General features: G+C 36.8%; 2 protein-coding genes and 1 long non-coding RNA gene across 5 annotated transcripts in view; 2 read left to right on the top strand and 1 right to left on the bottom strand.

The window, feature by feature from the left end:
* LOC115244293 overlaps positions 1 to 7,485 on the top strand; it is a 42,736-nt gene extending 35,251 nt beyond the window's left edge. Inside the window, exons 4-12 of one of the 2 annotated variants that reach the window (XM_029821848.1) lie at positions 1,638 to 1,904; positions 1,993 to 2,331; positions 2,433 to 2,552; positions 2,666 to 2,841; positions 3,439 to 3,727; positions 5,164 to 5,245; positions 5,327 to 5,471; positions 5,546 to 5,735; positions 5,821 to 7,485. In XM_029821848.1, the coding sequence (XP_029677708.1) occupies positions 1,638 to 1,904; positions 1,993 to 2,331; positions 2,433 to 2,552; positions 2,666 to 2,841; positions 3,439 to 3,727; positions 5,164 to 5,245; positions 5,327 to 5,471; positions 5,546 to 5,735; positions 5,821 to 5,975 (1,763 nt within the window). In that variant the 3' untranslated portion in view covers positions 5,976 to 7,485. The remainder of the gene's footprint in view (positions 1 to 1,637; positions 1,905 to 1,992; positions 2,332 to 2,432; positions 2,553 to 2,665; positions 2,842 to 3,438; positions 3,728 to 5,163; positions 5,246 to 5,326; positions 5,472 to 5,545; positions 5,736 to 5,820) is intronic. The other variant, XM_029821849.1, reaches the window with a different exon arrangement.
* Positions 1 to 9,881, bottom strand: part of LOC115244297 — a 12,151-nt gene extending 2,270 nt beyond the window's left edge. Inside the window, exons 1-2 of the long non-coding RNA XR_003885360.1 lie at positions 9,749 to 9,881; positions 1,989 to 2,323 (exon numbers count right to left, since the gene is read on the bottom strand). This is a non-coding gene — a long non-coding RNA (uncharacterized LOC115244297). The remainder of the gene's footprint in view (positions 1 to 1,988; positions 2,324 to 9,748) is intronic.
* The window catches only part of LOC115244295, an 18,667-nt gene continuing 14,394 nt past the window's right edge, over positions 9,446 to 13,718 (top strand). Inside the window, exon 1 of one of the 2 annotated variants that reach the window (XM_029821851.1) lies at positions 9,446 to 9,838. The gene's annotated coding sequence lies outside the window, so the exon portion shown is untranslated. Of the gene's footprint in view, positions 9,839 to 10,098; positions 10,213 to 13,718 lie in introns of those variants that run through there. The other variant, XM_029821854.1, reaches the window with a different exon arrangement.

The following is a 13,718-nucleotide window of genomic DNA, read 5'->3' as shown; positions in this document are numbered from 1 at the left end:
TAAATTGGCAAATTGGCAAATAAATTATATAAATCTACATAAATTTTCGATATTTCAAAAGTTGACAATGCCAAATTTTATTAAGCATCTTTCTATAAATCTTTATTATAATTAAATTGGCAAATAAATTATATAAATCTACATAAATTTTCGATATTTCAAAAGTTGACAATGCCAAATTTTATTAAGCATCTTTGCACATCTCTATAAATCCTTTATAGAGTCGAAATTTCCGAGACAGGATTAATGCGCTTCAACAAATCATGTTGTCTATGTGACGAGTAAGGCGATTTTATTGTTGTTTCGAATCGTGAAGCGCTTAGTTCCCTCCCTTAAATCACTTGTCCCAGAGGATATTCGCAGAAATATTTGTTTCTACACATTTCCAGTTATGTCGACTTATGAAGAGAAGAATTAAAAATTTCGAAGAAGGACAGACTTGTTCTAACATGATCGTTATGGTTCAACTAGTTACAAACTGCGCAGAATCTTACTTTAGTGATTGTAAAGTTAATCAACCGTATATTTCATAAATACATTTTACATCTGATATCAAAGACACCGTTTCAAATGCAGCATAAATCGAAACTTTTATATGAAAGAAATAATACGATCCTATTAAAAAAATATACATAAATGATTTTGATATTACGCCTCCACAAAAATTATTTTGATGAAATCGCTTGTTTTTCGAAATCATAAAATATTACGAAAAGAAAAATATCAAATTATAATTGGATATTTTATATATGTCTGTGTGTGTCATTCACCGTTCGTTGTGAATCGCATTGAAATACTTGATTGTGGATATATGGTGCCAAAAAAATACACGATTACAGAGGATCCGTTAAATTTCGCATTGTTGGTCGAAAAATAATTATCACTTTATTATCCTAGCGATACCTTCGTTCAGGACGAGCGATCGCCAGGAATTCGCACGGTTGGCGGTGATTCATGCATGAAGGAGTCACGCAGCGGTTCGTTGGCACCGACTTTCGTCGTCGGTTGCGACTTTAGCGCCGGTTTCGAGGGCGGAACAAAAGAAATTGGAACGCTCAACGAACGGGCTCGGCCGAAATATATTCCGTAGTCGTGTGCCAAAAAAGCGCGGCTACGTGCGTCACCGTCGACATCAACGTCGATGCCAAGTCACATGCCAACGTCTTATGATGTTTCAGCACGAAAGATCTCTCGTACGACTCGACAATTTCGTTGCGGCATAATCCGGAAGTGTCGATAAGCTTCGCAAAGTATCTTATCACTCTTCGACGGAGAGGGAGACAAACACCAAGTTGTTAAAAACTGTTTAACGACTTTATCTCCGGTTGATGATTCAGTCTTTTATCTGATGCCGAACAACAATTCCGGAAACTAACGATAAATTGATTTGAATCTTGTCATGTTTTTCCGGTTTTTTTTATCTTTGCAAGAGAGAGAGAATGAAAGAAAAAAAATTAGCCATTGATATTGTTGAATGTTATTAACCAGCGACTCATAAAATATATAGGAAATCAACTATTAGCATATATACACTTACAAATGTGCAAGCACAGTACTAAAATCTTCAATTATTATATATATAAAATATTGAGAAATAGAGAAATAAAATTATCTAATTTTATTATATGTTATTTTAGAAAACGTTTGTTTGCGACCGTGGGCCTTCGAACGCATTCCAAATAAAATGATTCGGGGATTGGACAACGCATTAATTTACACATCCACGAAAGAAGCTTGTCTCGCAGCTTGCTTAAACGAGCATCGCTTCACATGTCGTTCCGTAGAATATAATTACGTGACGCTTCAGTGTCATTTGAGCGATTCGGATCGTCGAACGACAGGTCAATACGTTCAATTCGTGGACGCGCAAGGAGTGGATTACTTTGAAAATTTATGTTTGAAAGGTAAACGCGGCGTTTTTGAGGAAAATATTCTGTTAAAATATAAATTCTAGAATAAAGAAAATGTATTTAAAAAAATTAACTCACACAGGAAAAGAGGCCTGCAGGTATCAAAGGATTTTCCAAATGCCCAGAATCGGCGTAGCGGACGATAAAGTTGCACAATACGCAGGCCTACATTATTACACCGACAAGGAATTGCAAGTTCAGAGCGAGTCCGCTTGCAGATTAGCCTGCGAAATCGAAAACGAGTTCCTTTGTAGATCTTTTCTCTATCGTGGCGCTCCTCAAGGGTCGGCTTATAATTGTCATCTCTTCCATCTGGATCATTGGACTCTTCCGGATGGACCTTCTACCTATCTTAATGCAGAGAGGCCTTTGATCGATAATGGAGAACGAGTTGGCACTTACTTTGAAAATTTCTGCGAAAGTAAGCGAACCGAAAAAGTCGATTAAAATAATTTAAGTTTGTGTGTGTATGTGTGCGTGTATGATATATTAATCACATATACGTTATTGCAAACATTTTAGAAGGCACTGGACCATTGGCGGATCCGCTGCCGGTAGTTTTTGAAACCACAGAAGATTCTACGATAAACAATCTCACTAGAAACGATATTAATTGCGATAAGACCGGCACTTGTTACGATGGTACATATTTTTTTTAATATTCCAATAATACATATATATATATATATATATATTCACACACGTAACACATATGTAGTACTATATAAAATTTATTAATAATTGATATGTTACAGTATCGGTCGACTGTAAAGACACTCGTATCGCTGTCCAAGTTCGTACGAATAAACCTTTCAATGGGCGTATTTACGCTCTTGGACGATCTGAAACTTGCAATATTGATGTTATCAATAGCGATCTCTTTAGATTGGATCTCACGATGAGTGGACAAGACTGTAATACTCAGAGCGTGGTAAGTGATATATAAGATGGTGATGGTAATACATTGAACTTAATCGTTTTAGGGATGATTTAAAGTTTAAAGTATGAAAAATATTGTAATTGCATTTATGTACATTTTCAACTATAGCTATAATTATTCAATGCTATTTGTATTTTTCGAAGTACTTGTTATATGATGCGACATGTAATTTGTAATATACAAAATTTTCATCAAAGCTTATATCTGAATTTTATGATTTTGCAACTGTAATTCTAAAAGAATTACAGTTTTGCAGTTACATTGCTTTTCATTAATATTCATGCTTTGAAATGCGCATGTTCCTAGAAATAGATTAAGTAAATAGCACTATTGTTAAGTTACACAAACACTTTATCGATTTATTGTATGTGTCTAACATTATTATATCTTCATACTAATGTATCACATTTATTTGATTGACCAGCACTGCACTTTTGTATTATGCATAACTTTAAAAAAACATTTTTTTTTACACATCTGTTTTATATATATTTTTATAAGGTCGATAAAGAGTTTATGATAAATAAAGCACAACCCTCTCTCTTTGAATACTTAATCTCTGTTCGCACTTTCTTTTCACCATGGCAGCGTGACGGTTTTCAGACTGGAATTTATTCAAACACGGTTGTACTGCAACATCACTCCGTGGTAATGACAAAGGCTGATAAAATTTACAAAGTCAAATGTACATACGATATGTCCTCGAAGAATATAACTTTCGGCATGATGCCGATCAGAGATCCGGAAATGATCAGTATCACTAGCGCACCGGAAGCACCTCCACCGAGGATTCGCATCCTCGACAGTCGATCGCGAGAAGTTGAAACTGTACGCATTGGCGACAAGTTGACGTTCAGAATCGAAATCCCGGAAAACAGTAAGTTTGTGTTCTCTTGAAAATTTATTTTTCTTTACACAACAGGAAAGAAGTATTAATTATACTTGAACAATGATATAATCGATTTTTGACAATTCGACAATAATTAATATTAATGTTCTATATGTAGCTCCATACGGCATTTTCGCTCGCAGTTGCGTAGCTATGGCAAAGGATTCGAAAAGCACTATATATATATATGTAGTACTATATAAAATTTATTAATAATTGATATGTTACAGTATCGGTCGACTGTAAAGACACTCGTATCGCTGTCCAAGTTCGTACGAATAAACCTTTCAATGGGCGTATTTACGCTCTTGGACGATCTGAAACTTGCAATATTGATGTTATCAATAGCGATCTCTTTAGATTGGATCTCACGATGAGTGGACAAGACTGTAATACTCAGAGCGTGGTAAGTGATATATAAGATGGTGATGGTAATACATTGAACTTAATCGTTTTAGGGATGATTTAAAGTTTAAAGTATGAAAAATATTGTAATTGCATTTATGTACATTTTCAACTATAGCTATAATTATTCAATGCTATTTGTATTTTTCGAAGTACTTGTTATATGATGCGACATGTAATTTGTAATATACAAAATTTTCATCAAAGCTTATATCTGAATTTTATGATTTTGCAACTGTAATTCTAAAAGAATTACAGTTTTGCAGTTACATTGCTTTTCATTAATATTCATGCTTTGAAATGCGCATGTTCCTAGAAATAGATTAAGTAAATAGCACTATTGTTAAGTTACACAAACACTTTATCGATTTATTGTATGTGTCTAACATTATTATATCTTCATACTAATGTATCACATTTATTTGATTGACCAGCACTGCACTTTTGTATTATGCATAACTTTAAAAAAACATTTTTTTTTACACATTTGTTTTATATATATTTTTATAAGGTCGATAAAGAGTTTATGATAAATAAAGCACAACCCTCTCTCTTTGAATACTTAATCTCTGTTCGCACTTTCTTTTCACCATGGCAGCGTGACGGTTTTCAGACTGGAATTTATTCAAACACGGTTGTACTGCAACATCACTCCGTGGTAATGACAAAGGCTGATAAAATTTACAAAGTCAAATGTACATACGATATGTCCTCGAAGAATATAACTTTCGGCATGATGCCGATCAGAGATCCGGAAATGATCAGTATCACTAGCGCACCGGAAGCACCTCCACCGAGGATTCGCATCCTCGACAGTCGATCGCGAGAAGTTGAAACTGTACGCATTGGCGACAAGTTGACGTTCAGAATCGAAATCCCGGAAAACAGTAAGTTTGTGTGTTCTCTTGAAAATATATTTTTCTTTACACAACAGGAAAGGAGTATTAATTATACTTGAACAATGATATAATCGATTTTTGACAATTCGACAATAATTAATATTAATGTTCTATATGTAGCTCCATACGGCATTTTCGCTCGCAGTTGCGTAGCTATGGCAAAGGATTCGAAAAGCACATTCCAAATTATCGACGACGAAGGGTGAGTTGATTTGATTTGATTTAATTTTTTTCCGGTTATACTCGTGTGTGAAGCTTACAAAACAAATGTTTAAATTTTCAGATGTCCTGTCGATCCTTCCATTTTCCCCAGTTTCACTCCCGACGGTAATTCTCTGCAATCTATATATGAAGCTTTCAGATTCACCGAATCTTACGGCGTGATTTTCCAATGTAATGTAAAGTACTGTCTGGGACCTTGCGAACCGGTAATTGATTAATTTTATTATTCCTTCCCTTAATTATAGAAAAAGAAACTATCAAGGATTTCTCTCATTTTTAGGCTGTTTGCGAATGGGGACGCGAATCTGTAGAATCGTGGGGTAAGAGACGTAGAAGAAGTCTTGCAAATTCGACAGAAGAGAAAGGCGAAGATATGACTCTGTCTCAAGAGATCTTAGTGCTCGACTTTGGCGATGAGAAACAATCCGATTTCCTAAAGAGCGATGCTAGCATAGACTTCAATGAAGCAGGTAAGATCAAAAAGAGAAGGACGCATTGAAGCGATAGTAGAAGCGTTTTCATGATACTAATTGTATATGGAATATTTATTTTCAGACGAAACAGTGACCGTTATGAAGCCATGTCCAACAAAAACCTCGGTGCTGGCGCTCGGTGTAACGTGCGCTCTTCTGGTGCTCATCTATATCTCTACGTTCTTCTGTTACTACATGAAGAAGTGGTTGTCACCTCGCCACAAAATGATGCCTTAAGGAACGAAAAAGGGTTTATCCGCAGAGCGTATTCGCAAAAATAAACGAAGAGAACGATAATGAACAGAGTGCGGAAGTTCACATATACATTTCACACGTACACACAGGCATATTCATATCGTAAGTTATCAAAAAATTCATACTCATTCCTATTATATGTTCATTTTCATTATATTCGCAACGGGCAAAGCATGTGTAATAAGAGGTAAAAGATTTTTATTTTTATTATCGAAGGGGGCACAATCGTACTATTATCATGCGCATCTGAATTACGTATGATCCATTTATGTGCAACATATCATTAATGACGATTGCATTAATTATGCAATATCCGATATATATATCGATATTGATTATTATTGTATGGATACATGATATCTAAAAGAACATTTATGCTCGTTAAAATAGATCGATATTTTCGAGACAGCTACTCGACAGACATTAATACTATACATATATCGTTTACCGCGCGAAAATAAGTTTACACACACATTAAAACTACTATGACTAAGTGCGACGAAGATTACGGATCTCTTGTACCATATGTTGAAAGCAAACACCTACACATATTCGAGGTCTATAACGAGGAGAATGACTCGACATCTCTAAACCGAGGTAATATTTAGCAAGGAACAGCTCATGAATATCGTAATTTTCATGAAGATTGCGTCTTTTTTATGATGGTCACAGATTATATAACCAATGCGTCAATGATAACAAAGCAACATTTACATTTTCATTGAATGTTAAACATTAGATGTCTGCAAGACTAATATATACAACCACTTTGTGGCTGTGTGTACTTAACAACTTTATATTCTGGCTCGTCAGATTGTACCGGGATATCATTGAGATAGCAATCGAGATTGAATTTTGCTGATACGATTTATTTTGAACGCATGAGAAAAGCGTTGCTACATGAGCGATTGTGATTGAAATTTGAATGATAGTTTGCGCATGTCGGAGATATTTGTGTAAAGTTGGCGACCGACTCTTTTGCACACACATAGATACATACACATACATACGTACGTACATATATACGAGCATTTCGCGGAGCTCATTCGCGACTAAGACCATCTTGAAAATGCAATGAGTAAATTTTATTTAAGAATAATCTTAGATTCAAGCTAACTGTCCTCTAGTAGTAGCTACTTCTGATCGGGTTGCAAGGAGAATAGGAACGAGCGGACGAATTTATTTTTCGTGTTGCTCGAAGCGAAATTTCTCTTATGCTTTTTAAATGATTAAGAGATGCGGCCCTGGTTACTGTTTTCAGTCAACAGAGATCAATTTGTAACCCGCATCAAGACTAGCGGTATTTAAAGGTTCACGCTTCACTAACGTCTTTAACGATACAAGTAGCATTAAGATAGTAATTAAGCATGTAAGCATAGATGAAAGAAGGAAAAAAGAATGGTCGAGAAGATATTTTCTCAAATTTAGCGGATTCTCGAAGCGATTCGCACTTTGTTCGCTATTCGAATAAATGTTTCATAGAGAAAAAAAATAAACAAGAGCTCTTTATTTACATATACGATACAAAGTCCATCCCCACAATAGTATTAAACTTATATATATAATGATTAATTAATATTGGAATTAACTTAATAACAGTGGTTAGATAAAAAATGTTTCAAAGTATTAACCACTTGCGAGAAGCCGCTGAAGAAATTGTTTTTCAAGACTTGCAAACAAGAGTACCTCTACTCGTGAAACTCGTATTGGTATTGGAACTGATGAGAGAAACACTTGAAAAACATTCGGTTACTTAAGTGTAGATAGTCTTCTGCGCGTTTTTAGCTGAGGTTCTCGAGGACTCTTAAAATTTTAGCTGTGCGCGTTCAGAATATTAAACGAGAAATACTCGAGGTCCAACATACTGTCGGCGGCATAAGTAGCCACATAATAATTTTATAAGGACAATTATATATACTTTTTCAGTTTATCAACTCCACTCAATTAATAAACTCGCGCTATAAATAACCCACTGATTACTTTTTTTCGTTTCAAATATTAATGAAGGATTAATATGAAAATATATGTCTGGAAAATAAAATTTCTATGCACATTATGTAAATAAACATGGACTTCAAAAAAACAAGCATTTTGTTAATTTATGAATGTAAACGAGATTCGTGAGAACTGACATTCGTAAGAGTAGAAATAAAAGTATTCGATTCGAGAAAATTTATTCTACAAGAGTAAACTTTATATAACTGCTTCGTTTTTTCTTCATAATTAATTAAGTTTGGTCTGCTCGTTAATAATTCGTTTTATCGTTTATAATTAATTAATTTTGATACCACGAGCAGACATTTACTAAGATACAGATACTATCTAACGATTCATAAAGAGGAGAAATTGGGTGGAGTAAATTAAAGACTTCCGGTTAAGGTGCTTGCGCTATAAAGAGATCATATTCTCAATATTATTTAAATCAAAAGAATAATGAAGGAATTACGAACGATGTCAGCTAATAGCTTCATTAAAACATGTGTTTTCATTAAAATTTATTTCCTCAAATATACAATACTTTTTTAATGAAGCTATCAATTGTTAAATACAATATTTTTATTGCTATTAAATCACTGCTAATCTATTCGAAAAATGCTTGTTGAATGTATACGATCTCTTATGAAACAATTTACAAAAAAAATGTATATATTATTAAGACAGGTTACACAATAGATATTCAGAAATATGAACACATACGCATTAATATGCATCAATCACATATATTTGTATCCTATTTATATACGCGAATGTTTTAGTAAACTTAGATCAATTTTGACAGAATCTCTCTTTTTCTTTTACGACCATTTATTGCATACAAAAGTGGTATAATGCCACTTAATTTATACTTTATATAATGAAAAAATGAAAAATAAGTATATTATATATATATATCTGTATAAAAAAGAATTGACATGCATCAGCAAAATGTTATTTATGTAAAAATTTTAAAGCTATGAAAAAAACGTTGCTTGTTTCATGAACATTTTAAAGAATCCGATTGTCAATCAAATAATCGTGATATATTACAATTTCTCTCGTGCAAATAAATCGTTAGCTTGGCCAAACGCCAACAAACCATATTACATCGAACTTGTGTCTAATTGACCTGTGATATATAAACATATATCGACGTTGCACGTGTAAAAGTTTATTATTGCGATGAGTAATTATAGACACATATCGCTTGACATACTTAAGACGACTTCAAACTCCGATTAACTTAATCATCGATGATTAATTTATTTGGTGGAATTGCCTATAACAAAATTTTATATTTTATATGATTTTTTCGAATCTTCTTTTTAATGTATCAATAAGAAATTAATAATAATTTATGTTAACAAAATATTGCATAATGGCAACAAAAGCGCGCGTATATATTTTAAAAGATATCGAAAATGTTTTACGATTAAAATTGCATTGCGTTCTTCCTACTCATATATTCATATTTTTCAGGCAACATGAAATGAACTATCTCTATACAAAAGTATTGATTGGCCAATCCGCTTTGAAGATAACGATATCCACGGATAAAGCAGCGTCTTTTATTGCGTGTATTGTTCTCTTATAATTACTCAGCCGATAAAGTGAATTGCAGAGGAATCTACGTCGCGCGGTTGAAAACGCGGGGTGCAACGTGCAACATCGTACTTCATCCTCGTGGAATTCTCCTTTTCCAATGGAGAATGGCAGAAGATGAAAAAGAGAAGCGCGAGATATGGAGTGTGTGTTGACCAATACATATACATACATACGTTGTATTGAGTCGTCGTCGTCGTAGAGTCTCTTGGTGCCAATACTGCAGCAGTCAACCTCGATACGTTTTCGTCAATGATAAGATAAAGGTTAGCGCGTGTGTGCGTGCGCGATGCGTGCGTGAGACTTGCCGTGGAAACCGATCCCGTGGGCGTCGCATCGTGACTCGCTCGTGTCAAGCTTCTCTCTCTCTCTCTCTCTCTCTCTCTCTCTCTCTCCTTTCATACTCGCGCGTTTTTTTCCGCAGCCGCATCCACCAATCGTCCGTCCGTCCGTCCATGTCGTTCGTTCCTTTCTCTAACGTTCGCTTCGCGCGCGTGCGATAAACAGGGACGTAAGAACGAACGTAGTATTAGTATATCTCTCATATGACGCACGGTCGGAGGAATCTCGCTGAAACGAAAGTTTCGAGAAGCCGTTGCAGCGGCTACGCCTGCGAGGTTAAGCCTCTTGGGGACCGCAGGTAGGTAGGTATGCGCGCGAGTAGGCGCCATCGTGCGCAACCGTCTACGGAGAAGGTATATTTCTCCGCGTCAATTTTTTTTTTTTTTTCCTTCTTTTTTTACGCGACCAGCAAAGGCGCGAATCTACCAAACGTCTTTAGCCCACGTGCATGTACACATATCGTATAATTGATAATTCATGTTTCGATAGTCTGATGACGTGATGGAATTACCGATTATTATGATAGAATATGCTGATGCTATGATTATGATTATAGGACCGGATCATTTCTTTCCTCCGAGCCGAGAGATGAGCGAGTCACTTTCAATTATATGTTGGAACAAATAAAAACATATTGTGCATTATCGTTATCAGAATATAACGCAAGCTATAAAAAGCTTCGCGAGCCGTCAATTCTTTGAGTCATTACAAATATAGCGCGCAAGAGCTGATTGAGTTATCGAATAATTGACTAGCGTATTCTGTTAATTTCTTATTAACATTACACTTCTTTAAACATTACTATAAACTGTAGCGAACATAATTAATTCAGGATATTTTTATCATCTCCTAAAGTAATATTTGTTAAATTTAAATCTCAATTTATTAAATAATCTTTTATCAAGCAATCAATTTTATATAGAGTTCCATAAAGCTGCACTTTTTCAAGTTAGATTATTGAAACATAAATTATCCAATTGATAATATTTAAAAATGTATAAGCACAGACTCTAACACGCATGATCGATCCGTCCCTGTTTATATGTATGATTAGATTCGATGCTATGCACGCATACATAACACGTAAATACATGCTGTATGTATGTGTGAGCACTAATGTAAATGTATTTGTATGGTGCACGTGTAACGTTCTCCCAGTTAAAGCATGCGCATAAATAAGTTTAGATTATGAGCTGTGTAGACTGCGATTTCAGCGAGTGGCGCTCTTTACTTCGGATAGAAGATGAGTGTTCACACATATATATTTATATAGTTATATTCCCCAAGTATCATGGTCGTTTATCATATTTTCATTCGCAATATGTCATAGTTCACTAAATCTTTCCGCAAACAATCCGTTATTATCGAGCGACCGTACTCTTCTACGTTGCAATATATATAAGCCTCAATTCAAAACGTAAATATTTATGAAACTATAAATATAACGCATAAAATATTCTAAAAATTATATTTTATATGACGAAAACATGATACAGTGTGCCAAATATCAATCGTTAAATTAGGAACGCAGCTGTCTATTTTACGACTTGTATATATATATATATATAGATTTAACAAATAATACAGACAGCTGAGGAATTACGAAATGAGAAATTAACAACGCGATTAAAAGTAAAACTCGACACGGAGAGTAATAAAAACTAGATGCGTGAAACAAGTTCTGGCAACAATCGTCGAAATACGAAACGTGCATTACAAAATAATGCAAATTTTTGAACGACAGCCAACTTCACCAAAACTTAACAGTATTCTGAGAGAGAACAGATTCAATCGTCCTCACAAAGTGAGCGTTTGTAGGTGACCGTTTGTGTCTCCCCTTTGCCAAGATATTTGAGCCTTTCTTCCATAAGTCAAAAGAGAGAAGATTGAAAAATTATCTAATGTATCTTTTTGCGTCACGTACCGTCCCGTGTATTCTTTCTTCTTTAACACTTGCGACTATTTTTTTAATAGTAATAGAATTTTCGTTGCTCATATTATGAATTAGATAGGTAAAGGTCATGAATACTGAATTGAAAACAAGGTGTCGTAAGTTGAGGCATTGGTAAATAGACTTGGCGTTTTCCTTTTCCTCATCGTTGTTCTTTATCATTCCTATAGAACCTCCTTTCCGCCAGTCATGCCTGTGCATAAGTACGTGGAAGAAAGCGCGGAAAGCGAAGGCTACAACAGAGAGCCATGTGAGCGAACGCAAAGGACGAAGAGAGACAGAGGATGGTCGGCGTACATCATTTGGGCGCCGAGAAGTCTGGCCCGACCAAGCCAGGCCAGAGGCGCGTCTCTGGTTACGCGACTATTTGGGGCGCCAAGCTGGTGGCTGTGGCGGTGCGGCGGGTGAACGGGGATCATGGAAGGACGGCGGGGCAAGGAGAGGGCGTAGGTAGGCGTCCGAGCAATGTCCACTGCGCTCGAAGAGAGGTTCGCAGGGCCGGAGATTGAGGAGAAAAGAGGGAGGCCGCCGAAGGGGGCTCCGCAGGCCACATTCCACAAGAATGCGAGTTTTCAAACATGCCTGGCCTGCGTGAATATAGGTCCATGACCGATCCTGTAATACACACACAACGATCTCTAAGCGAGCTACGAGCTGCGAGCTGTGAAGCTGCGTTCGTCCCTCGTCTCGTCTCTTCTATGTCCACCGCTCGAACGATTCCCCCTGTGGCGCGTCCCTTCCCCCCTAGTGCTGCTCTATCGCACACAGACGTATACACATATATATCAACCTTCCCTTCCCTCTTCTCCGTCATATACTCTCCCTTTCCTCGTCCCTCGTGCTAACCCGGACGACCAGGCCGACCGAGCTGGCGACACCCTGTCTGGCAAGACCGGCCGGCGGACAAAAGAGGGGGCGCCCGGGCGCTGCGTTGCCATTTACTCGGTCTTCGTGCTGCGCCTACCTTCGGCCCCAAGGACAAATCCGACGAGCCGTGCCAGCCGTCGTGCCGCACTAGGCGACTGCCGGTCTGCTGCTGCCTCGATGTTTTCCTTACGATGCTCGCTGCCGATATTATTTTCAGCGAATACTCTAGTTTACTCGCAAGAAAGAATACGCGAGATAGAAGATGAAGAATAGATAAATGAGAAAAGGTAGAAAGAAAAATGCAAGAAAACTAACGTCACGTAATTACTATGACTATAAACATAATCTAAGTTATAAACGAATTTATAAATCACTTGATAAAATATTAATATTATTATGTAATGCAGTTGTCAATTGTTCACGCAGGAAATTGACAGGAAGACATTCTGTTTCAAGGACACATAGGTGGAATACCTGAACGATGAATCGTGCCTATATAACTACGCGAAGGCCGATCCTCGCAGGTGCCTTCTCGCTGCACGGTGGACGTGTTCAAAAGAGAAGCCTCATCGTGATCAGTAAGCGCAAGAATAGCCGCCGTGATTCTTGGAAATAGAATAGGGTGCCTCTTCAGAGAACTGCGAGAGGATTCGTCGGCATCCTTGGTTTCTGCCGGTGGCGCGAATCGTGGAAATTTACGAGGCCTCGTCCGTTTCTTTTTATCAGTCTATCTTGCTCACGCGTTCGTTCATCGAAGTATATGCGAGCGTGCGGCTTGCGTCATTGCCTCGCGGGTCTCTCCGCGCGTTCGTATGCGTTGCGGCCTACGTGTAGCTAAGAAGAGACATGGCAACGGCGCGTGAAGCTAAACATATTAACTGTCGGCTCACGCCACAAAAACAACATGATCTCATTCCATGGCGCATATGCAAGAGGTTATCGTATACCTCAAAATCTCATTCAAAACTTTAACGGCATGAGAAACA

This window comes from Formica exsecta, unplaced genomic scaffold, assembly GCF_003651465.1.
Source record: "Formica exsecta isolate Colony F162 unplaced genomic scaffold, ASM365146v1 scaffold80, whole genome shotgun sequence".
Classification (NCBI taxonomy): Eukaryota; Metazoa; Arthropoda; class Insecta; order Hymenoptera; family Formicidae; genus Formica; species Formica exsecta.
Note: the sequence above shows the minus strand (reverse complement) of the source record. Positions and strands in the feature narration are given on the sequence as shown.